Genomic DNA, 22,419 nt, shown 5'->3' on the forward strand with positions numbered 1-22,419 from the left:
CAGAGGCAGTCCTAAGCTCACACGGTACCTGGTTCTCACGGACCCAGACGCAGCTCTAAGCAAACACGATGCCTGGTTCTCACACATCCAGAGGCAGCCCTAAGCTCACACGATGCCTGGTTCTCACACATCGAGAGGCAGACCTAACCTCACACACCCAGAGGCAGCCCTAAGCTCACACGGTGCCTGGTTCTCACACAGCCAGAGGCAGTCCTAAGCTAACACGATGCCTGGTTCTCACACACCCAGAGGCAGCCCTAAACTAACACGACACCTGGTTCTCACACACCCATAGGCAGCCCTAAGATCACACGATGCCTGGTTCTCACACACCGAGAGGCAGCCCTAAGCTCACACGATCCCTGGTTCACTCACACCCAGAGGCAGCCCTAAGCTCACACGGTACCTGCTTCTCACACACCCAGAGGCAGCCCTAAGCTCACACGGTACCTGGTTCTCACGGACCCAGAGGCAGCCCTAAGCTCACACGATCCCTGGTTCACTCACACCCAGAGGCAGCCCTAAGCTCACACGGTACCTGGTTCTCACACACCCAGAGGCAGCCCTAAGCTCACATGGTATCTGGTTCTCACGGACCCAGAGGCAGTCCTAAGCTCACACAGTACCTGGTTCTCACACACCCAGAGGCAGCCCTAAGTTCACACGATGCCTGATTCTCACACACCCAGAGGCAGCCCTAAGCTCATATGATGCTTGATTCACTCACACCCAGAGGCAGTCCTAAGCTCACATGACGCCTGGTTCTCACACGCCCAGAGGCAGCCCTAAGCTCACATGATGCCTGGTTCACTCACACCCAGAGGCAGCCCTAAGCTCACATGATGCCTGGTTCTCACACACCCAGAGGCAGCCCTAAGCTCACACGATGCCTGATTCTCACACACCCAGAGGCAGCCCTAAGCTCACATACCCAGAGGCAGCCCTAAGCTCACACGATGCCTGGTTCTCACACACCGAGAGGCAGCCCTAAGCTCACACGATGCCTGGTTCTCACACACCGAGAGGCAGCCCTAAGCTCACACGATGCCTGGTTCTCACACACCGAGAGGCAGCCCTAAGCTCACATGATGCTTGGTTCACTCACACCCAGAGGCAGCCCTAAGCTCGCACAGTGCCTGGTTCTCACACACCCAGAGGCAGCCCTAAGCTCACACACCCAGAGGCAGCCCTAAGCTCACAAACCCAGAGGCAGCCCTAAGCTCACATGATGCCTGGTTCCCACACACCCAGAGGCAGCCCTAAGCTCACACAGTGCCTGGTTCTCACACACCCAGAGGCAGCCCTAAGCTCACAGGATGCCTGGTTCCCACACACCCAGAGGCAGCTCTAAGCTCACACACCCAAAGGCAGCCCTAAGCTCACACACCCAGAGGCAGCCCTAAGCTCACACGATGCCTGGTACTCACGGACCCAGAGGCAGCCCTAAGCTCACACGATGCCTGGTACTCACGGACCCAGAGGCAGCCCTAAGCTCACACGGTACCTGGTTCTCACACACCCAGAGGCAGCACTAAGCTCACAGGATGCCTGGTTCCCACACACCCAGAGGCAGCTCTAAGCTCACACACCCAAAGGCAGCCCTAAGCTCACACACCCAGAGGCAGCCCTAAGCTCACACGATGCCTGGTACTCACGGACCCAGAGGCAGCCCTAAGCTCACATGATGCCTGATTCTCACACACCCAGAGGCAGCCCTAAGCTCACACGGTACCTGGTTCTCACACACCCAGAGGCAGCACTAAGCTCACACGGTACCTGGTTCTCACACACCCAGAGGCAGCACTAAGCTCACACGGTACCTGGTTCTCACGGACCCAGAGGCAGCACTAACCTCACACGGTACATGGTTCTCACGGACCCAGAGGCAGCCCTAAGCTCACACACCCAGAGGCAGCCCTAAGCTCACACAGTGCCTGGTTCTCACACACCCAGAGGGAGCCCTAAGCTCACAGGATGCCTGGTTCCCACACACCCAGAGGCAGCTCTAAGCTCACACACCCAAAGGCAGCCCTAAGCTCACACACCCAGAGGCAGCCCTAAGTTCACACGATGCCTGGTACTCACGGACCCAGAGGCAGCCCTAAGCTCACACGATGCCTGGTACTCACGGACCCAGAGGCAGCCCTAAGCTCACACGGTACCTGGTTCTCACACACCCAGAGGCAGCACTAAGCTCACATGATGCTTGGTTCACTCACACCCAGAGGCAGCCCTAAGCTCACATGATGCCTGATTCTCACACACCCAGAGGCAGCCCTAAGCTCACACGGTACCTGGTTCTCACACACCCAGAGGCAGCACTAAGCTCACACGGTACCTGGTTCTCACGGACCCAGAGGCAGCCCTAAGCTCACACGGTACCTGGTTCTCGTGGACCTACAGGCAGCCCTAAGGTCACACGACGCCTGGTTCTTACACACCCAGAGGCAACCCTAAGCTCACACGGTGCCTGGTTCTCACGGACCTACAGGCAGCCCTAAGCTCACACGATGCCTGGTTCTCACACACCCAGAGGGAGCCCTAAGCTCACACGGTGCCTGGTTCTCACACACCCACAGGCAGCCCTAAGCTCACACGGTGCCTGGTTCTCACTGACCTAGAGGCAGCCCTAACTTCACACGACGCCTGGTTCTCACACACGCAGAGGCAGCCCTAAGCTCACACAGTACCTGGTTCTCACACACGCAGAGGCAGTCCTAAGCTCACACGGTACCTGGTTCTCACGGACCCAGAGGCAGCTCTAAGCGAACACAACGCCTGGTTCTCACACACCCAGAGGCAGCCCTAAGCTCACACACCCAGAGGCAGCCCTAAGCTCACACGGTACCTGGTTCTCACACACCCAGAGGCAGCACTAAGCTCACACGGTACCTGGTTCTCACGGACCCAGAGGCAGCCCGAAGCTCACACAGTAACTGGTTCTCGCAGACCTACAGGCAGCCCTAACTTCACACGACGCCTGGTTCTCACACACGCAGAGGCAGTCCTAAGCTCACACGGTACCTGATTCTCACACACCGAGAGGCAGCCCTAAGCTCACATGATGCCTGATTCTCACACACTGAGAGGCAGCCCTAAGCTCACATGATGCATGGTTCTCACACACCCAGAGGCAGCCCTAAGCTCACACGATGCCTGGTTCTCACACACCCAGAGGCAGCCCTAAGCTCACATGATGCCTGGTTCACTCACACCCAGAGGCAGCCCTAAGCTCACACGACGTCTGATTCTCACACACCGAGAGGCAGCCCTAAGCTCACACGATGCCTGATTCTCACACACCCAGAGGCCGCCCTAAGCTCACACACCCAGAGGCAGCCCTAAGCTCACACGGTACCTGGTTCTCACATACCCAGAGGCAGCACTAAGCTCACATGGTACCTGGTTCTCACGGACCCAGAGGCAGCCCTAAGCTCACACGGTACCTGGTTCTCGTGGACCTACAGGCAGCCCTAAGGTCACACGACGCCTGGTTCTCACACACCCATAGGCAGCCCTAAGCTCACACGGTGCCTGTTTCTCACTGACCCAGAGGCAGCCCTAACTTCACACGACGCCTGGTTCTCACACACCCAGAGGCAGCCCTAAGCTCACACGGTACCTGGTTCTCACACACCCAGAGGCAGCCCTAAGCTCACACGGTACCTGGTTCTCACACACCCAGAGGCAGCCCTAAGCTCACACGACGCCTGGTTCTCACACACCCAGAGGCAGCCCTAAGCTCACACGGTGCCTGGTTCTCACAGACCTACCTACAGGCAGCCCTAAGCTCACACGACGCCTGGTTCTCACACACCCAGAGGCAGCCCTAAGCTCACACGGTACCTGGTTCTCACACACCCAGAGGCAGCCCTAAGCTCACACGGTGCCTGGTTCTCACAGACCTACCTACAGGCAGCCCTAAGCTCACACGACGCCTGGTTCTCACACACCCAGAGGCAGCCCTAAGCTCACACGGTACCTGGTTCTCACACACCCAGAGACAGCCCTAAGCTCACACAGTACCTGGTTCTCATGGACCTACAGGCAGCCCTAAGCTCACACGATGCCCGGTTCTAACACACCCAGAGGCAGCCCTAAGCTCACATGACGCCTCGTTCTCACACACCCAGAGGTAGCCCTAAGCTCACAAAGTGCCTGGTTCTTACTGACCCAGAGGCAGCCCTAAGTTCACACGACGCCTGGTTCTCACACACGCATAAGCGCTCACACGGTACCTGGTTCTCACGGACCCAGAGGCAGCCCTAAGCAAACACGACGCCTGGTTCTCACACACGCAGAGGCAGCCCTAAGCTCACACAATGCCTGGCTGTCACACATCCAGAGGCAGCCCTAACCTCACACACCCAGAGGCAGTCCTAAGCTCACGTGGTGCCTGGCTCTCACACAGCCAGAGGCAGCCCTAAGCTCACACGATGCCTGGTTCTCACACATCCAGAGGCAGCCCTAACCTCACAAACCCAGAGGTAGACCTAAGCTCACACGGTGCCTGGTTCTCACACACCCAGTGGCAGCCCTAAGCTGACACAATGCCTAGTTCTCACACAGCCAGAGGCAGCCCTAAGCTCACACAGTACCTGAATCTCTCGGACCCAGAGGTAGCCCTAAGCAAACATGACACCTGGTTCTCACACACCCAGAGGCAGGCGTAAGCTCACGCAATGCCTGGTTCTCACACATCCAGAAGCAGCCCTAAGCTCACAAGATGCCTGGCTCTCACACATCCAGAGGCAACCCTAAGCTCACACGATGCTTGGTTCACTCATACCCAGAGGCAGCCCTATGCTTACACGGTACCTGGTTCTCACGGACACAGAGGCAGCCCTAAGCTCACACAGTGCCTGGTTCTCACACACCCAGAGGCAGCCCTAAGCTCACACGGTACCTGGTTCTCACACACCCAGAGGCAGCCCTAAGCTCACAGGATGCCTGGTTCCCACACACCCAGAGGCAGCCCTAAGCTCACACGGTGCCTGGTTCTCACGGACGCAGAGGCAGCCCTAAGCTCACACGACGCCTGGCTCTCACACACCCAGAGGCAGCCCTAAGCTCACATGACGCCTGGTTCTCACACACCCAGAGGCAGCCCTAAGCTCACACGATGCCTGGTTCTCACACACCGAGAGGCAGTCCTAAGCTCACATGATGCTTGGTTCACTCACACCCAGAGGCAGCCCTAAGCTCACACGATGCCTGGTTCTCACACACCCAGAGGCAGCCCTAAGCTCACACGGTGCCTGGTTCTCACACACCCAGATGCAGCCCTAAGCTCACACACCCAGAGGCAGCCCTAAGCTCACACAGTGCCTGGTTCTCACACACCCAGAGGGAGCCCTAAGCTCACAGGATGCCTGGTTCCCACACACCCAGAGGCAGCTCTAAGCTCACACACCCAAAGGCAGCCCTAAGCTCACACACCCAGAGGCAGCCCTAAGCTCACACGATGCCTGGTACTCACGGACCCAGAGGCAGCCCTAAGCTCACACGGTACCTGGTTCTCACACACCCAGAGGCAGCCCTAAGCTCAAACACCCAGAGGCAGCCCTAAGCTCACACGATGCCTGGTACTCACGGACCCAGAGGCAGCCCTAAGCTCACACGGTACCTGGTTCTCACACACCCAGAGGCAGCCCTAAGCTCACAGGATGCCTGGTTCCCACACACCCAGAGGCAGCCCTAAGCTCACACACCCAGAGGCAGCCCTAAGCTCACACGATGCCTAGTTCTCACACACCCAGAGGCAGCCCTAAGCTCACACGGTGCCTGGTTCCCACACACCCAGAGGCAGCCCTAAGCTCCCTAGATCCCACACACCGAGAGGGAGCCCTAAGCTCCCTGGTTCCACACACCCAGAGGCAGCCCTAAGCTCCCTGTTTCCCACACACCCAGAGGCAGCCCTAAGCTCACACACCCAGAGGCAGCCCTAAGCTCCCTGGTTCCCACACACCCAGAGGCAGCCCTAAGCTCACACACCCAGAGGTAGCCCTAAGCTCCCTGGTTCCCACACACCCAGAGGCAGCCCTAAGCTCCCTGGTTACACACACCCAGAGGCAGCCCTAAGCTCCCTGGTTCCCACACACCCAGAGGCAGCCCTAAGCTCCCTGGTTCCCACACACCCAGAGGCAGCCCTAAGCTCCTTGGTTCCCACAGACCCAGAGGCAGGTCTAAGCTCCCTGGTTCCCACATACCGAGAGGCAGCCCTAAGCTCCCTGGTTCCCACATACCGAGAGGCAGCCCTAAGCTCCCTGGTTCCCACACACCCAGAGGCAGCCCTAAGCTCACACACCCAGAGGCAGCCCTAAGCTCACACGATGCCTGGTTCCCATACACCCAGAGGCAGCCCTAAACTCCCTGGTTCCAGACACCCAGAGGCAGCCCTAAGCTCCCTGGTTCCACACACCCAGAGGCAGCCCTAAGCTCACACACACCCAAAGGCAGCCCTAAGCTCACACACCCAGAGGCAGCCCTAAACTCCCTGGTTCCCACACACCCAGAGGCAGCCCTAAGCTCACACACCCAGAGGTAGCCCTAAGCTCCCTGGTTCCCACACACCCAGAGGCAGCTCTAAGCTCCCTGGTTCCACACACCCAGAGGCAGCCCTAAGCTCCCTGGTTCCCACACACCCAGATGCAGCCCTAAGCTCCCTGGTTCCCACACACCCAGAGGCAGCCCTAAGCTCCCTGGTTCCCACACACCCAGATGCAGCCCTAAGCTCCCTGGTTCCCACACACCCAGAGGCAGCCCTAAGCTCCCTGGTTCCCACACACCCAGAGGCAGCCCTAAGCTCCCTGGTTCCCACACACCCAGAGGCAGCCCTAAGCTCCCTGGTTCCACACACCCAGAGGCAGCACTAAGCTCCGTGGTTCCCACACACCCAGAGGCAGCCCTAAGCTCCCTGGTTCCACACACCCAGAGGCAGCGCTAAGCTCACACACCCAGAGGCAGCCCTAAGCTCCCTGGTTCCCACACACCCAGAGGCAGCCCTAAGCTCCCTGGTTCCACACCCCAACAGCACCTAGCAACCAGTGAATTCCTTTCCCTTCTCCCAGCTTCCTGGTCTGATCGGAAGGACTGACATCATCGAAAGCAGCACGTGCTCCAGAATGTGGAACCACCCAAGTACACAGACCACCACAAACCCCCAACTAAACACAGCTGGAAAACACAACGCCGAATCTCCACAAAGCTCATCCTTCCTAATAAACGTTGAAACCAGTGTGAGAAGTAAAGTCCGTGCCCTGCACGCAGGCTGCATCTACTTCCTGACCAGTCGCGGTCAGAAAGTGGGGGCCCTTCTGTCCAGTGTCCTGCTGCTCTCAGGGACCCCAGGAGGGAGGCAGGGGAGGGGAGAAGCACAGGGCCCTGCACACTGCTTTGGGGGGGATGGGGGAAATGGGCAGGAGAGGAAACAGATAGCATGGTGGGGAGCACAGGTGAGGTAGCGTCACCATCACATGGGATACCTGCAGGCTCAGAGCAATGCTCCCAGGGAGTCACAGGCAGCTCCTGGAGCAGGATGGGGTACAGGGGGAGGGGGAGCAGCCACCAAGGCTCAGGCAGCATCAACAGAGACGGGGAGACAATGCGAACTGCTCCCGCATTCTGGGGCATCTCCAGGTAGGTCACTCCAGAGGGAGGTCAGGGGACGCCCAGAGGACCCTGAGTCATCAATGGTGCCGAGCCCTGTCTGGTGATGGAATCACTGAGTGGCCTGATGGCCAAGGCAGAGGATGACGGGGCCCTCACTGCAGGTCCGCACATGTAAGGACTCAAACCTTCACCTCGAGCTCCAGCTGGGGAGCTTCATGAGGGTCCCGCCCGCCTTGCTGTGCATGGGACTGGAGCTCCCGCCAGGGATGGCTGGGAACCAAGAGCGACCCAGTAACCACCAGGTCTAGCCCCATTCTCTAAGGTCAAGGAACACAGACGCAGAGTTCAGAGAGCCCCACCCAGGCTTCACTGGGCACCTGTGGTGTGCTGGACGCTGAAAGCTGAGGGCGCACAGAGGCTGAAGAAGGGGTGCCCAGCCTGACCTCAGGGTCCTGGGAGCCAGCCAAGCAAAAGTCAAATGAGAATGCCACTCTGGGACCCAGCAATCCCGCTCCCGAGTTCACATCCCAGAAACCCGAAGGCAGGGTTGTAAGCAGACACCTGCACACACATGTTCACGGCGCGTCATGCACAGGAGCAGACAGGTTGCAACCACCCGGATGGGCACCAACGGAGGAGTCAATGAGCAAAACGTGGTCTTCTACCCACACAATGGGACGGCGTTCAGCCACGAAGGAAGGTCGGGCACACTGGCTCACATCTGTCACCCTAGGACTTTGGGAGGCAGAGACAGAAGGACTGCTTGAGGCCAGGGGTTCAAGACCAGCCCGGGCAACATGGTGAGTCCCCTTCTCTACAAAAAATTTAAAAATTAGCTGGGCGTCATGGTGCACACCTGTGGTCCCAGCTACTTGGGAGGCTGAGATGGAAGAATCACTTGAGCCCAAAAGGCCAAGGCTGCAGTGAGCCGTGATTGCACCACTGCACTCCAGCCTGGACAACAGAGCAAGACCGTGTCTCAGAAAAAACAAGGGAGGAGGAGGAAGGGAAGGAAGGGAAGAGAAGGGGAAGGGCGGAGGGAGGGAAGGATAAAAAAAGAGAAAGAGACAGAAAGAGAAAGGAAGGAAGAAAAGGAAGGAAGGAAGCAGCAAGCAAGCTGGGGCGTGGTGGCTCATGCCCGTAATCCCAGCACTTTAGGAGGCCGAAGCAGATGGGTCACCGGAGGTCAGAAGTTCAAAACCAGCCTGGCCACTATGGTGAAACCTCGTCTATACTAAAAATACACTAATTAGCCGGGTGTAGTGGCGCATGCCTGTAATCTCAACTACTTGGGAGGCTGAGGCAAGAGAACTGTTTGAACCTGGGAGGTGGAGGTTGCAGTGAGACGAGATCGTGCCACTGCATTCCAGCCTGGGTGACAGAGGGACACTCCATCTTAAAAAAAAAAAAAAAAAAAGGAAAGAAAGAAAAAGATTAGACTTGGTATCCACCAATACAAGTAGCAATAGCAACTCTTAGACATGGATATTTGGAAGTCTCTCTTCCCATCAGTTCCTCACAGAATGCATAGTGGAGACCCAGTGAGGCACACCCTGGATCCACTCAGATTCAAGTTCTGCACTGCCTGAGAACAGGGGCCAGGGGAGGCCCCACAGGGCAAATGGGAAATGCCAGGCCTGCCAGATGACACCGCCAAACAGAGCTCTGAAAAGAAGACAGAGACCGGATGCAGCAGTTCACGTCTGTAATGCCAGCACTTTGGAAGAGGAGGTGGGCAGATTACTTGAGCCCAGGAGTTCAAAACCAGCAAGACCCTGTTCCCACAAAAAATACAAAAACTCAGCTGGATGTGGTGGTGTGCACCTCTGGTCCCAGCTACTCTGGAAGCTAAGGTACGAGGATCACTTTAGCTCAGGAGGTTGAGGGTGCAGTGAACAAATTTGTGTGTCAACCTGGAAAAGCTGCATCACAAGAATAGGGTGAGCCTATTTTTTCCTGAGAACGTAATACCCAGGGTGGCTGCAGGGCCACAGTGCAAAGGGCTGGCAAGGATGGCCTCTGTTCTGTGGCTGCACTGAAAATGGGCCTAGAGGCTGGGCATGGCGGCTCATGCTTGTAAGCTCTGGACTCTGGGAGGCCGAGGCAGGTGGATCGCTTGAGTCCAGGAGTTCGAGTCCAGCCTGTGCAACACAGCAAAACCCCATCTCTACTAAAAATATACACACACACACACACACACACACAAAAATCAGCTGGTCATGGTGGTGCACCTGTGGTCCCAGATACTCTGGAGGCTGAGGTGAGAGGATCAGGTGAGCCCGTGAGGCTGAGGTTGCAGTGAGCCAACATCACACCACTGCACTCCAGGCTAGGAAACAGAGCCAGACCCTGGCTCAAAAGAAAAAAGAAAATAGACCATAGACCCTGGAGAGGTCCAGAATCCCATGACGCGCCTTTTCTACCTTTTTCTTTTTTTTTTTCCTTTTTTTTTTTTTTGAGACGGAGTTTCGCTCTTGTTACCCAGGCTGGAGTGCAATGGCGCGATCTCGGCTCACCGCAACCTCCGCCTCCTGGGTTCAGGCAATTCTCCTGCCTCAGCCTCCCGAGTAGCTGGGATTACAGGCACGCGCCACCATGCCCAGCTAATTTTTTGTATGTTTAGTAGAGACGGGGTTTCACCATGTTGACCAGGATGGTCTCGATCTCTTGACCTCGTGATCCACCCGCCTCGGCCTCCCAAAGTGCTGGGATTACAGGCGTGAGCCACCGCGCCCGGCTTCTTTTTTTTTCCTTTCCTTTTTTTTTTTTTTTTTTTTTTTTTGCCTTTCCTGTTTCTTTACCAGAATCTGTCTGAAGAAAAAAAGCAAGCGCCTGGCCCCTCAGCAATAGCCCCGCGGCCTCAAAGCCACGCCCCCACGGGAGCCGCCCCGCCCCGACGTCCATGCCGGTTCCCACGGGGGCGGGGCTCCGCACATGACCGGGGCGGCCAATCGCAGATGTGCAGGGGAGGGGCGTGTCCCGCAGAACAAAGGGCCTTTCCCGAGCGGGGCGGGGCGGGGCCGGGATCCCCACGAAGCCCACAGGACCGACACGGCGTGGGGTGCAGCGAGGGCCGGCCACCCATTTAGGAAAGGAGGCAGTGTGGGGGATTCCACGGGGGCAGGCACCGGAGAGGGTGCCAACAGGGGATAGGGGAGTAACCCGAGAAGTGACCTGGGAGACCACAGGAGGAGGCAGAGAGGAGAGATGACAGCAGGGGCTGGAGGAGGGCACCAGCCACTGGGTGAGGGGGTGAAAGCAGAGGTACCCGCAGGAGCTGGTGACGTTAGGGCTGCCCCCAGGAGGGGCTGACACGGAGGTAGCAACTGAGCAGGCACGGGTGGAGTGAGGTGCTAGCCTGCCCAGGAAAGGAGGCGCCAGCAGCAGGGCTGGGGGGGCCCTCCTGGGGTCCCAGTCCTGCTCTGCCCCACAGCTCAGCCCCAGCGCCTCCAGCCAGAACCAAGAGCAGCGCCTGACACTGGCTAAGGGTGTCTGCTCTGTGATACATATTCATGTGTAAAGTTGGTAGTATCAACACCCAAAATAGAAATTTCAAAAACCAACCAACTAAAGAAAGGGAAGACCCTGCCCTTGATCTGAACGTTCATCTATTTACAAAACCCGAGGCAACCCTTAGTGAGGACCAGAACCGGTAATTCAACACGACAAATTGGCTATGCCCTTGTGCAGTGATGAGAAAGTCCCACTCCAGTGGAATGAAGGGTAATTATGGAGGAGAGATTCCCAGAGGAAACAGCCTGTCAGATAGTTCCTAAAAGGCCAGCTGAAGCAAACATGCTACAAACAAAATCTTAAGATAATTTCCTTGTTTTGTGTGGATTTACTCGGGATGCATCCAAAGCAAAACACCCAACAGGCATCTGAGCCCCACTTACCACCCTCAATTATAAACTGCAAGCCATTTAGACAGCAGGTTAATATTTCTGTAATGCATAATCACATGTTAGACAACTGCTACTTGAGCACAGCTTGAAATGACCACCTGGGGACAGGCGCTCACGGCAGCACTGTCTGTCCCTGTGAGAACTGGACACCACCCTGTGCCTAGCACTGGGGCTGAGTCCACAGAAGGACACCCAGACTCCAGAACCAAAACAGTTATGAAGCTGCGCGCGGTGGCTCACGCCTGTAATCCCAGCACTTTGGGAAGCTGAGGAGAGCAGATCACCTGAGATCAGGAGTTCAAGACCAGCCTGGTTAACATGGCGAAACCCATCTCTACTAAAAATATAAAAATTAGCCAGGCATGATGGCACATGCCTGTAATCCCAGCTACTTGGGAGGCTGAGGCAGGAGAATCACTTGAACCCAGGAGGCAGAGGTTACAGTAAGCCAAGATCATGCCACTGCACTCAAGCCTGGGAGACAGATGGAGACTCCGTCTACAAAAAAAACAAAAAACAAAGTTATGAAAAGATGCCTTCTTGCCAGGTGCAGGAATGCACACCTGTAGCCCCAGCACTCTGGGCAGCTGAAGTGGGAGAACTGCTTAAGCTTGGGAGGTCGAGGCTGCAGTGAGCTGTGATAGCACCACTGCTGCACTCCAGCCTGGGCAACAGAGCAAGACCCTAGCTCAAAAAAAAAAAAAAAAGGCCGGGCGCGGTGGCTCAAGCCTGTAATCCCAGCACTTTGGGAGGCCGAGGCGGGTGGATCACGAGGTCAAGAGATCGAGACCATCCTGGTCAACATGGTGAAACCCCGTCTCTACTAATACAAAAAATTAGCTGGGCACGGTGGCGTGTGCCTGTAATCCCAGCTACTCAGGAGGCTGAGGCAGGAGAATTGCCTGAACCCAGGAGGCGGAGGTTGCGGTGAGCCGAGATCGCGCCATTGCGCTCCAGCCTGGGTATCAAGAGCGAAACTCCGTCTCAAAAAAAAAAAAAAAAAAAAAAAAAAAAAGAGGGCCAGGCGAGGTGGCTCATGCCTGAATCCCAGCACTTCGGGAGGCCAAGGCGGGTGGATTATGAGGTCAGGAGTTCAAGACCATCCTGGCCAACATGGTGAAACCCCATCTCTACTAAAAATACAAAAAATTAGCTGGGTGTGGTGGTGGGTGCCTGTAATCCCAGCTACTCGGGAGGCTGAGACAGAATAGCTTGAACCCAGGAGGCGGAGGTTGCAGTGAGCTGAGATCACGTCCCTGCATTCCAGCCTGGCGACAGAGCACTGCCAATCACGCCAGCCTGGCAACAGAGCGCTGCCAGTCAATCAGTCCCCCATGTTCAATGGCGTGGGGTCAGGCAGGCTGGGTGCTGGTCTCCATACGTCCGGGACCCCCACATCAGAGTTACGCAGCAGTGGCCCCACTTGCAACTCAGGATCACAGGTCTGGGCAGATGATGGGCTTAACCAAGGGAAATTAGAGGCTGAGCTCAGACATCAGCTAGACAAATACCTGCCTTTGAAAGTCCCAGGTGCAGATAACAGTGGTTCAAAAAGCAATTCAGTTATGCACGTTCAGAACTGCCTACAAGTACATCACCATCGTAACCAAAATGGGCTGGCTACATTATTTCACGTTTACGCACCAACCTGCCTTAACAACAATACTAGGGCCGGGTGCGGTGGGCTGCACTTACAATCCCTGCAGTTTGGGGAGGCCAAGGCAGGAGAACTGCTTGAAGCTGGGCGACATAGTGAGACTCTGTCTCTACAAAAATAAAAATAAAAACTGAGCCAGAGTTGTGTGGTGGCTCACACCTGTAATCCTAGCACTTTGGGAAGCTGAGGTGGGAGGATCACTTGTGTCCAGGAGTTCAAGACCAGCCTGGACGACAAAGGAAAACCCCATCTCTACTAAAAATACAAAAAAATCTGCCAGGCGTGGTATAGAGAGTCTGTAGTCCCAGCTACTCCAGAGGCTGAAGTGAGAGAACCACCCGAGCCCAGGACGTAGAGGCTGCAGTGAGCCGAGTTGGTACCAATGCACTCCAGCCTGGGCGACCAGAGTGAGACCTGGTGTAAGTGACAGAGCACTCCTGTGGTTCCAGCTGCTCAGGAGGCTGAAGCAGGAAGATCACTTGAGCACTGGAGGTTCAAGCTGCAGTGAGCAGTGTTTGCGCCCCTGCACTCCAACCCAGGCCACAGACCAAGACCCTGTCTCATAAAACAAAAACAGCCAGGAGGTTCTGACAATACCACTGCCTCTGGAAAAAAACTAAAATAAAAACAGCCAGGTGGGTGGCTCACCTGAGGTCAGGAGTTTGAGACAGTCTGACTAACATGGTGAGACTCTGTCTCTGCTAAAAATACAAAAATTAGTGAGGCCTGGTGGTGCATGCCTGTAATCCCAGCTACTCAGGGGGGTGAGGCAGGAGAATCACTTGAACCTGGGAGACGGAGGTTGTAATGAACAGAGACTGTACAACTGCACTCCAGCCTGCGTGACAGAGAAAGACTCCATCTCAAAACAACGAAAACAAAACAAACACTATTTAACTAGTGAGCAATTAACAACATTTCAGTAAAGTGCACCTTTAAACACCTCTAAAAAAAATTAGAAAAATTTATCCCTTGGGCTAAACATTGTTGAAAAAATAAAGGAAAAAGGACTTCAATTCGCAAGGGTCTCCACGCTGAAAGCAACCTTCAACGGGAAGGTCCCTGGAGAATCGGCTCCTTCCAAAAGATGATGGAATGGAGACGTCAAGACCGCAACTGCCATCTCTCCCCTAGGCAGGAAGAGGCCACCCTCCGCCCTCTGCGAGCAGCCCACAGGAAGGAAGCAGAACCTGACACCACCTCCCGCCGGTCTGTGAATATACAATCTGACTTGGATGGGCCCTGCTTTCCCATTTTACATGTTTCAAAATAAAGACATCTGTTCATAACACTATTAGGAAACTTGTAAAATAAAATCAACCAAAACAAAACCTTGATTTTGCGACTTTAAAAGTGCTACAGAGGCCGGGCTCAGTAGCTCCCACCTGTAATCACAGCACTTTGGGAGGCCAAGGTAGATGGATCACGAGGTCAGGAGATCGAGACTATCCTGGCTAACATGGGGAAACTCCCTCTCTACTAAAAATACAAAAACAATTAGTGGAGTATGGTGGTTCGCACCTGTAGTCCCAGCTACTCAGGAGGCTGAGACAAGAGAATTGCTTAAACCTGGGAGGCAGAGGGTGCCGTGAGCCGAGATCCTGCCACTGCACTCCAGCCTGGGCCACAGAGAGTGAGACTCCATCTCATTAAAAAAAAAAAGTGCTACATAAATGAGCCTGCACATAAAATAACTTTACTATCTTTTTTTAATTAAAATGAATATGTAAACATCAGGAAAGGAAACATCAGCCGGGCACAGTGGCTCATTCCTGTGATCCTAGCACTGTGGGAGGCCGAGGCATGAGAATCATGAGGTCAGGATATCGAGACTATCCTGGCTAACACGGTGAAACCCTGTCTCTACTTAAAAAAAAAAAAAAAAATACAAAAAATTAGCCAGGTGTGGTGGTGTGTGCCTGTAATCCCAGCTACTCAGGAGACTGAGGCAGAAGAATCGCTTCAACCAGGGAGGCGGAGGTTGCAGTGAGTTGAGATGGTGCCACTACACTCCAGCCTGAGCAACAGAGCAAGATTCCACCTCAAAAAATACATAAACAAACATCTCGGATGTACTCCATAGTGTGAATATTCTAACAAGCTCTCTGCGTGGAAAGCATCTGACCACTACAAAATGCTCCTAAACCCGGCCAGGCACAGTGGATCCTGCCTGGAATCCCAGCACTTTGGAACGCCAAGGCGGGAGGATCACTGTGCCCAGGAGTCTGAAACCAGACTGGGCTACAGCAAGAACCCTGTCTCTACAGAAACACAAAACAACACACTTGGCCAGAGGTAGGTTCTGATGCAGGAACTGTGTCAAATCAAGACGGGGAAGGAAACAGCTGGCCACAGTGGCTCAGCCCTAGAATCCCAGCACTTTGGCAGGCTGAGGCAGGAGGATCGCTTGAGCCCAGAAGTTTAAGACCAGCCTGGACAATGTAGTGAGACCCTATCCCTACAAAAAATTATACAAAGTTAGCTGGGGTGGCATGAGCCTGTAGTCCCAGCTACTTGGGAGGCTGAGGGAGAATCACTTGAGCCTGGGAGTTGGTGGCTGCAGTGAGCCGTGTCCCATCATTGCACTCCAGCCCTGGTGACAGAGCAAGACCCTATCTCAAATTAAAAAAAAAAAAAAAAGCAGGATATGAAACAAAAATGGATTGAGTCACACAAAGGTTACCCCTAAAACACACACAATCTCTCGGGAAGTGGCCTGAAAATAGTAACTGTCTCACCACTATCCCTGGTCACTGGAAAACTTCAGAGGATAATTACCACTCCATCTACAGCGGCCAAGCATGGACACCAGGTGTCCACGGAGGGTACAGTCCTTGTCCCCGGGTGGAGCCCACCCGCCTGCCCCTGGCTAAGGGTCCAGACCCCGTCTCCGGATGGAAGCTCCCAACTTGCCCCTGGCTGAGGGTCCAGGCCCCGTCCCCGGATGGACGCCCCCTCCTGCCCCTGGCTGAGAGTCCAGGCCCCGTCCCCGGTGGAGGCCCCCTCCTGCCCCTGTCTGAGGGTTCGGGCCCCGTCCCCGGATGGACGCCCCCTCCTGCCCCTGGCTGAGGGTCCAGGCCCCGTCCCCGGATGGACGCCCCCTCCTGCCCCTGGCTGAGGGTCCAGGCCCCGTCCACGTGTGGAGGCCCCCTCCTGCCCCTGGCTGAGGGTCCAGGCCCCGTCCCAGGTTGGACGCCCCCTCCTGCCCCTGGCTGAGGGTCCAGGCCCCGTCCACGTGTGGAGGCCCCCTCCTGCCCCCTGGCTGAGGGTCCGGGCCCCGTCCCCGGGTGGAGGCCCCCACGCCCCCCGGCCGCTTACTCGTCGCCGTCGGGGCACACGCCGGTGGCCTCGTTGTACTTGGAGCAGTACACGTCAGGGCTGTAGTTGAAGGTGCCGTCGCGCCTGCGGAGGGGCCTGCGGCGCCGCTGGTTGAGGAAGTGCCAGTGGAAGCAGGTGAACGGCCTGTGCTGCGCGCACTTGTGCTGTGAAAACAGGGGGCACTGCTCCGTCCTGAACTCCTTCAGGTACCTAAAAACAGACAGCGCCGCGCTCGCTTCCGTCGGGCGGCCCCGCGGACTCGTGGGCGGAAGGACCCACCGGCCTCAGGCGCCCCAACCCCGGGCTCGACCCCCACTCGAACTCCTGGCGGGCCCCAGGCGCCGCCCCCCATCCCGACTCAAGACGCGACCGTCCCCGGACCTCACAGCCCAGGCGCCCCCCAGACCCCGGCGACCGCGGTGACCTGAGGCGGCGGCCGCCGGAGCGGAGGGTCCCGGTCCCCGAGCCCGGGCGCAGCCCCTGACCCCTGACCCTCGACCCCCGACCCCGACCCCCGACCCGGGGCGGTTCCTCCCTCCCCACGGGCGCGAGGACCCCGGAGCCCAGGCGCCGCCCCACACCCTGGGCGCCGCGCTCCGACCTCAGGCAGCGGCGGCCGGAGCGGAGAGGGTCGCGGCCCCCCAGCCCGGGCGCGGCGCGGAGGCCGGGGGCGCGCGGGGGCGGCGAAGGGGCGGCGGAAGCAGCGCGGGCCCGGGCGGGAGGCGGCGGGCGGGACCGGGGCGGGCGTGGGGCGCGGGCCGGACGGGCGCTGACCTGTAGTGGGTCGGCTTCTCAGTCTGCGGGGGGGACCCGCTCAGCGCCGCCGCCGCCGCCGCCGCCGCCGCCGCTTTCGAAACCGACGGCATTTTCAGTCAAAACAATACAGCGCGCATGCGCCGCGCCGGCGCCCCCGCCCCCGGATCTCCCCCCGCCCCCTGCGGCCACGCCCCCCGGCCCGAGACCCCGGCCACGCCCCCAGCCCCGCACGCAGCCCCGCCCCGCCCGCGCCGGCCCTGCAGCCCCCGGCCCCGGATCGCCAGTGGGTGGGACGGGGCCCTCCCTGCCCAGGGGCTCGCGTGGGATCCGCGATGGTCGGTCCCTCTTGGGACACGACCCGACATCACCGAGTAATTTCTGTGAATTAATCACAGGAGTTGTATCTGAATACAGCGGCTCTTCCACAAACCAACCGAGAGGCTGATGTCAAGGGAGCCGGGCACACGGGTCACCAACGGGGCGGGAGGGCGAAGGGGTCCTGGCTCTGTAAAAAGAAATTTGTGCCTTTTCGAGCACTAACCTCAAACACTTATTCGAACATTTATGTACAAAGGTAATTATCGCAGTTATTTAGCAAAACACTTGAGCCCCGCCCCCATAACAGCCCATTAGCCGGATAAAAGGAAAACTCTTGAGTGTTATGCGCGATTTGATAGAAACGATGTTTCCTAAGAATTTTTAGTGACAGGAGGTCAGCCGCGGTGGTTCATGCCAGCACTTTGGGAGGCAGAGGCAGGCGGATCACCTGAGATCAGGAGTTCGAGACCAGCCTGGCCAACATAGTAACCCCTCCCATTAAAAATACAAAAGAAAAATTAGCAGGGTATGGTGGCACACGCCTGTAATCCCAGCTACTCGGGAGGGTAACGCAGGAGAATCGCTTGAACCCGGGAGGCGGAGGTTGCAGTCAGCCAACATTGCGCCACTGCACTCCACCCTGGGCGACAGAGTGACACCCTGTCTCAAAAAAAAAAAAAAAAAGAAATCCTTTGAAATCTCCAACCCCCAGATAAGAAGTGTTACACATGACACCTGTTGCACACAGCCCACCTCCTTGCCTCGGTGACCTAATGGGGGTGGACCCCTTTCCTGTACACGACCCTCTACTACTGCACACGGCACGGCCCCCTACTGAGCACAGCCCACCTATCTGCAAAGGCCACCCCGGTGAACCAATGGGGTGGCCCCTTCGCTTGTAACTCACGTGATTATGTATGCCCTATTACTAAGCCTGTAGATGATGACCTCACTCATGACCCTGCCCCTGCTCGTACCTAATAAATACAGATGCTTCTTGGCATTTGGGCTCTCGCCAATCTCTGCTCACAGGTGGCGTGCCCCCCCCCCCCCCGAGTCCAGATGCGCTTCATGAGTTCTTCAGTGTCCTGTCCCTTTACTTCTTGGATCCTGCACTTCAGCACGACATAAGGGACACCCCACGACCCTGTGGGGCCCAGCAGCCCTACAATTTTGGAGTTTAAGGAGCCCGTAAGCAGTCCAGCAGAGATGTCTATCGGGCCTGGTAACCCTAGGAAAAGGATTTGCAGACTCAGGGCCTAGGAATTGGGGGATCTTTGCTGTAGAGGTATGAGTGAAGTCTCCTGCTGTTCCTCCTCTCCCTGGGGGCTTCGGGACTTCTTTCTTGAAGACATCAAAGGAAACTGACGTAATACCTAACGATTGAAAGTATTAATTTTTTTCATGCTTTGGAAGAAATGGTCTTTAAAATCTAGGGTGGTACCAGACATATATAAAATAACCGCAGGCTTTCCAGCGTGAAGGTAGAAGTATTTCACCTTTCTTGGGGACAAAATGCACACCACTGGCAGGACCTTCTAAGACACTTCAGCTTAGATGTGACCAAATGGTTAATATCTTCCTTGAAAGAATTTTTGTTTTAACACAATTTCTGCCTGGGCAAGGCCTCTTGCCTGTAATCCTAGCACTTTGGGAGGCCGAGGCGTGCAGATTACCTGAGGTCAGGAGTTCAGGAACAGCCTGGCCAACATGGCGAAACCCCATCTCTACTGAAAATACAAAAAAATTAGCCAGGTCGGCCGGGCGCGGTGGCTCAAGCCTGTAATCCCAGCACTTTGGGAGGCCGAGGCGGGTGGATCACGAGGTCAAGAGATCGAGACCATCCTGGTCAACATGGTGAAACCCCGTCTCTACTAATACAAAAAATTAGCTGGGCATGGTGGCGCGTGCCTGTAATCCCAGCTACTCAGGAGGCTGAGGCAGGAGAATTGCCTGAACCCAGGAGGCGGAGGTTGCGGTGAGCCGAGATCGCGCCATTGCACTCTAGCCTGGGTAACAAGAGCGAAACTCCGTCTCAAAAAAAAAAAAAAAAAAAATTAGCCAGGTACAGTGGTGCACACCCGTAATCCCAGTTACTGGAGAGGCTGAGGCAGGAGAATCGGTTGAACTTGGGAGGCAGCGGTGGCGGTGAGCCAAGATCACACCACAGCACTCTAGCCTGGCCACAGAGCGAAACTTCGTCTCAAAAAAAAAAATTTTCCTCTTCCTGCCCAGCCATTTGTCATTTTAGGAATCACTGCAGCTGCCAGGTGCGGTGGCATGTGCCTGTAGTCCCAGCTACTCGGGAGGCTGAGGTGGGAGGATCACTTGAGTCCAGAAGTTCTGGGCTGCAGTGCGCTATGCCAATCGGGTGTCCACACTAAGTTTGGCATCAATATGGTGACCTTCCGGGAGCGGGGGACCACCAGGTTGCCCAAGGAGGGGTGAGCCGGCCCAGGTCAGAAACGGAGCAGGTCAAAACTCCCGTGCTGATCAGTAGTGGGATCTCACCGGTCAATAGCCACAGCACTCCAGCCTGGGCAACACAGCAAGACCCCGTCTCTTAAAAAAAAAAAAAGGAATCGCTGTAGCTGCGACTGTCCTAGCATGCTAACAATGGTCTCCCTGTCAAATGCTTATCTGGGGAGGTCAGTGTGCCATGTACCCTGGGGAACATAAAAGCTATAGCCCAACTGGGGAAACAGAACAAACACACTATAAAACCAGTTAAATACGGCCGGGCGCAGTGGCTCCTGCCCGTAATCCCAGCACTTTGAGAGGCCGAGGCGGTCAGATTGCCTGAGGTCAGGAATTCGAGATCAGCCTGACCAAAATGGCGAAAGCCCATCTCTATTGAAAATACAAAAATTAGCCAGGCATGGTGGCATGTGCCTGTAATCCCAGCTACTTAGATGCTGGGGCAGGAGAACTGCTTGAATCCAGGAGGTGGAGGTTGCAGTGAGCTGAGATCACACCACTGCACTCCAGCCTGGGCAACAGAGCGAGACTCCGTCTCAAAATAATAATAACGATAAATCCTAACTGTATTGAATTAGCTGTTCACCTATCAACCTGCTCTGTTGCCATCCTTTGCAAACTCCAGGTGTAGGGAAGATCTGCCCACCATCCGCAGCTGGCCTTGGGGCTGTCCACAGCACAACTGTGAGGTCAGCAACTGGAAAAGGCCTCCCAGGTCGCTGCCCGGGAGGCACTTGGGATCTGCTGCATGTGGGATAATGTCTCATCAAAAAACAGTGTGACTATCCTGCTGTGTCTTTGAAACAGGCATATGTAAATACATGTATGAAAACAGGCGCAGTGGCTCACGCCTCTCATCCCAGCACTTTGAGAGGCCAAGGCAGGCGGACCACTTGAGGTCAGGAGTTCGAGACCAGCCTGGTCAATATGGCAAAGTCCTGTCTCTACTAAAAATACAAAAATTAGACAGGCATGGTGGTGCATGCCTGTAATCTCAGCTACCCGGGAGGCTGAGACGGGAGAATTGCTTGAACCCAGGAGGCGGAAGTCGCAGTGAGCCGAGACCGCCCCACTGCACTCCAGCCTAGGTGACAGAGCAAGACTCCATCTCAAAAAAAGAAAGAAAACAACCTAGGGCCTGGTGCAGTGGCTCCCGCCTGTAATCCTAGCACTTTGGGAGGCCTAGGCAGGTAGATTACCTAAAGTCAGGAGTTCAAGTTCATCCAGGCCCACATGTCAGACCCCATCTCTGCCAAAAATATAAAAATTAGCCGGGTGGCCGGGCGCGGTGGCTCACGCCTATATTCCCAGCACTTTGGGAGGCCGAGGCAGGTGGATCACAAGGTCAAGAGATTGAGACCATCCTGGTCAACAAGGTGAAACCCCGTCTCTACTAAAAATACAAAAAAAAATTAGCTGGGCATGGTGGCGCACACTTGTAGTCCCAGCTACTCGGGAAGCTGAGGCAGGAGAATTGCTTGAACCCAGGAGGCGGAGGTTGCGGTGAGCCGAGATCGCGCCATTGCACTCCAGCCTGGGTAACAAGAGCGAAACTCCGTCTCAAAAAAAAAATTAGCCGGGCATGGTGGTGCAAGCGTGTACTTTCAGCTACTTCGGAAGCTGAGGCAGAAGAATCATTTGAACCCAGGAGGCAGAGATAGCAGTGAGCCAAAATTGCACCACTGCATTCCAGCCTGGGTAACAGAATGAGACTCTGTCTCAAACATGCACACACAATATATCACTCAGGTAACCCAAAATAGTGCCCATCATTTGCAAAAAAAAACAAAACAAAAAACTCATTAGTTGTACTCTACTGAGAAAATTGTTGCCTTGCTTAAAAAGTTTGCAGAAAATGCAGAAGTTCCTAATTTCTGGTACTATTTGGTAATATATATGTAGGTTTCTTTCCTCAGTTCCCACTCCGGAAAAAAAAAAAAAAAAAAGAAAAGAAAACTTTTAAAAATAGCTGCTGGTACAACTTACTTACTGTGGTAAATAAGAAAAAAATTAGGCTGGGCACGGTGGCTCACAACTGTAATCCTAGCACTTTGGGAGGCCGAACCCGGCAGATCACCTGAGGTTGGGAGTTTTAGACCAACTTGACCAACATGGAGAAACCCCGTCTTTACTAAAAATACAAAATTACCCGGGCGTGGTAGCAGGCGCCTGCAATCCCAGCTACCAGGGAGGCTGAAGCAGGAGAATCACTTGAACCCGGTAGGTGGAAGTTGCGGTCAGCGGAGATCGTGCCATTGCACTCCAGCCTGGGCGACAAGGGCAAGACTCTGTCTCAAAAAAATACAATACAATAACAGCTAAAATACCCTCTTTTTAAAAACTAGATGCAAAAAAAGGGAATCATCTACTCCCATA

The 22,419-nt window shown here is 55.6% G+C and overlaps 1 protein-coding gene across 2 annotated transcripts in view; it reads right to left on the reverse strand.

Annotated features, from left to right (window-relative positions):
• Window positions 1–17,357, reverse strand: part of UNKL (unk like zinc finger) — a 56,861-nt gene extending 39,504 nt beyond the window's left edge. For both annotated transcript variants that reach the window (XM_064362284.1, XM_064362285.1), the window contains exons 1-2: window positions 17,266–17,357; window positions 16,492–16,701 (exon numbers count right to left, since the gene is read on the reverse strand). In XM_064362284.1, coding sequence (XP_064218354.1) covers window positions 16,492–16,701; window positions 17,266–17,357 — 302 coding nt within the window. The remainder of the gene's footprint in view (window positions 1–16,491; window positions 16,702–17,265) is intronic.
• Between the last annotated feature and the right edge of the window lie 5,062 nt (window positions 17,358–22,419).

The sequence above is a fragment of the Aotus nancymaae genome, unplaced genomic scaffold (assembly GCF_030222135.1).
Source record: "Aotus nancymaae isolate 86718 unplaced genomic scaffold, 86718_ANA_hifiasm-v0.15.2.pri h1tg000049l, whole genome shotgun sequence".
NCBI lineage: Eukaryota > Metazoa > Chordata > Mammalia > Primates > Aotidae > Aotus > Aotus nancymaae.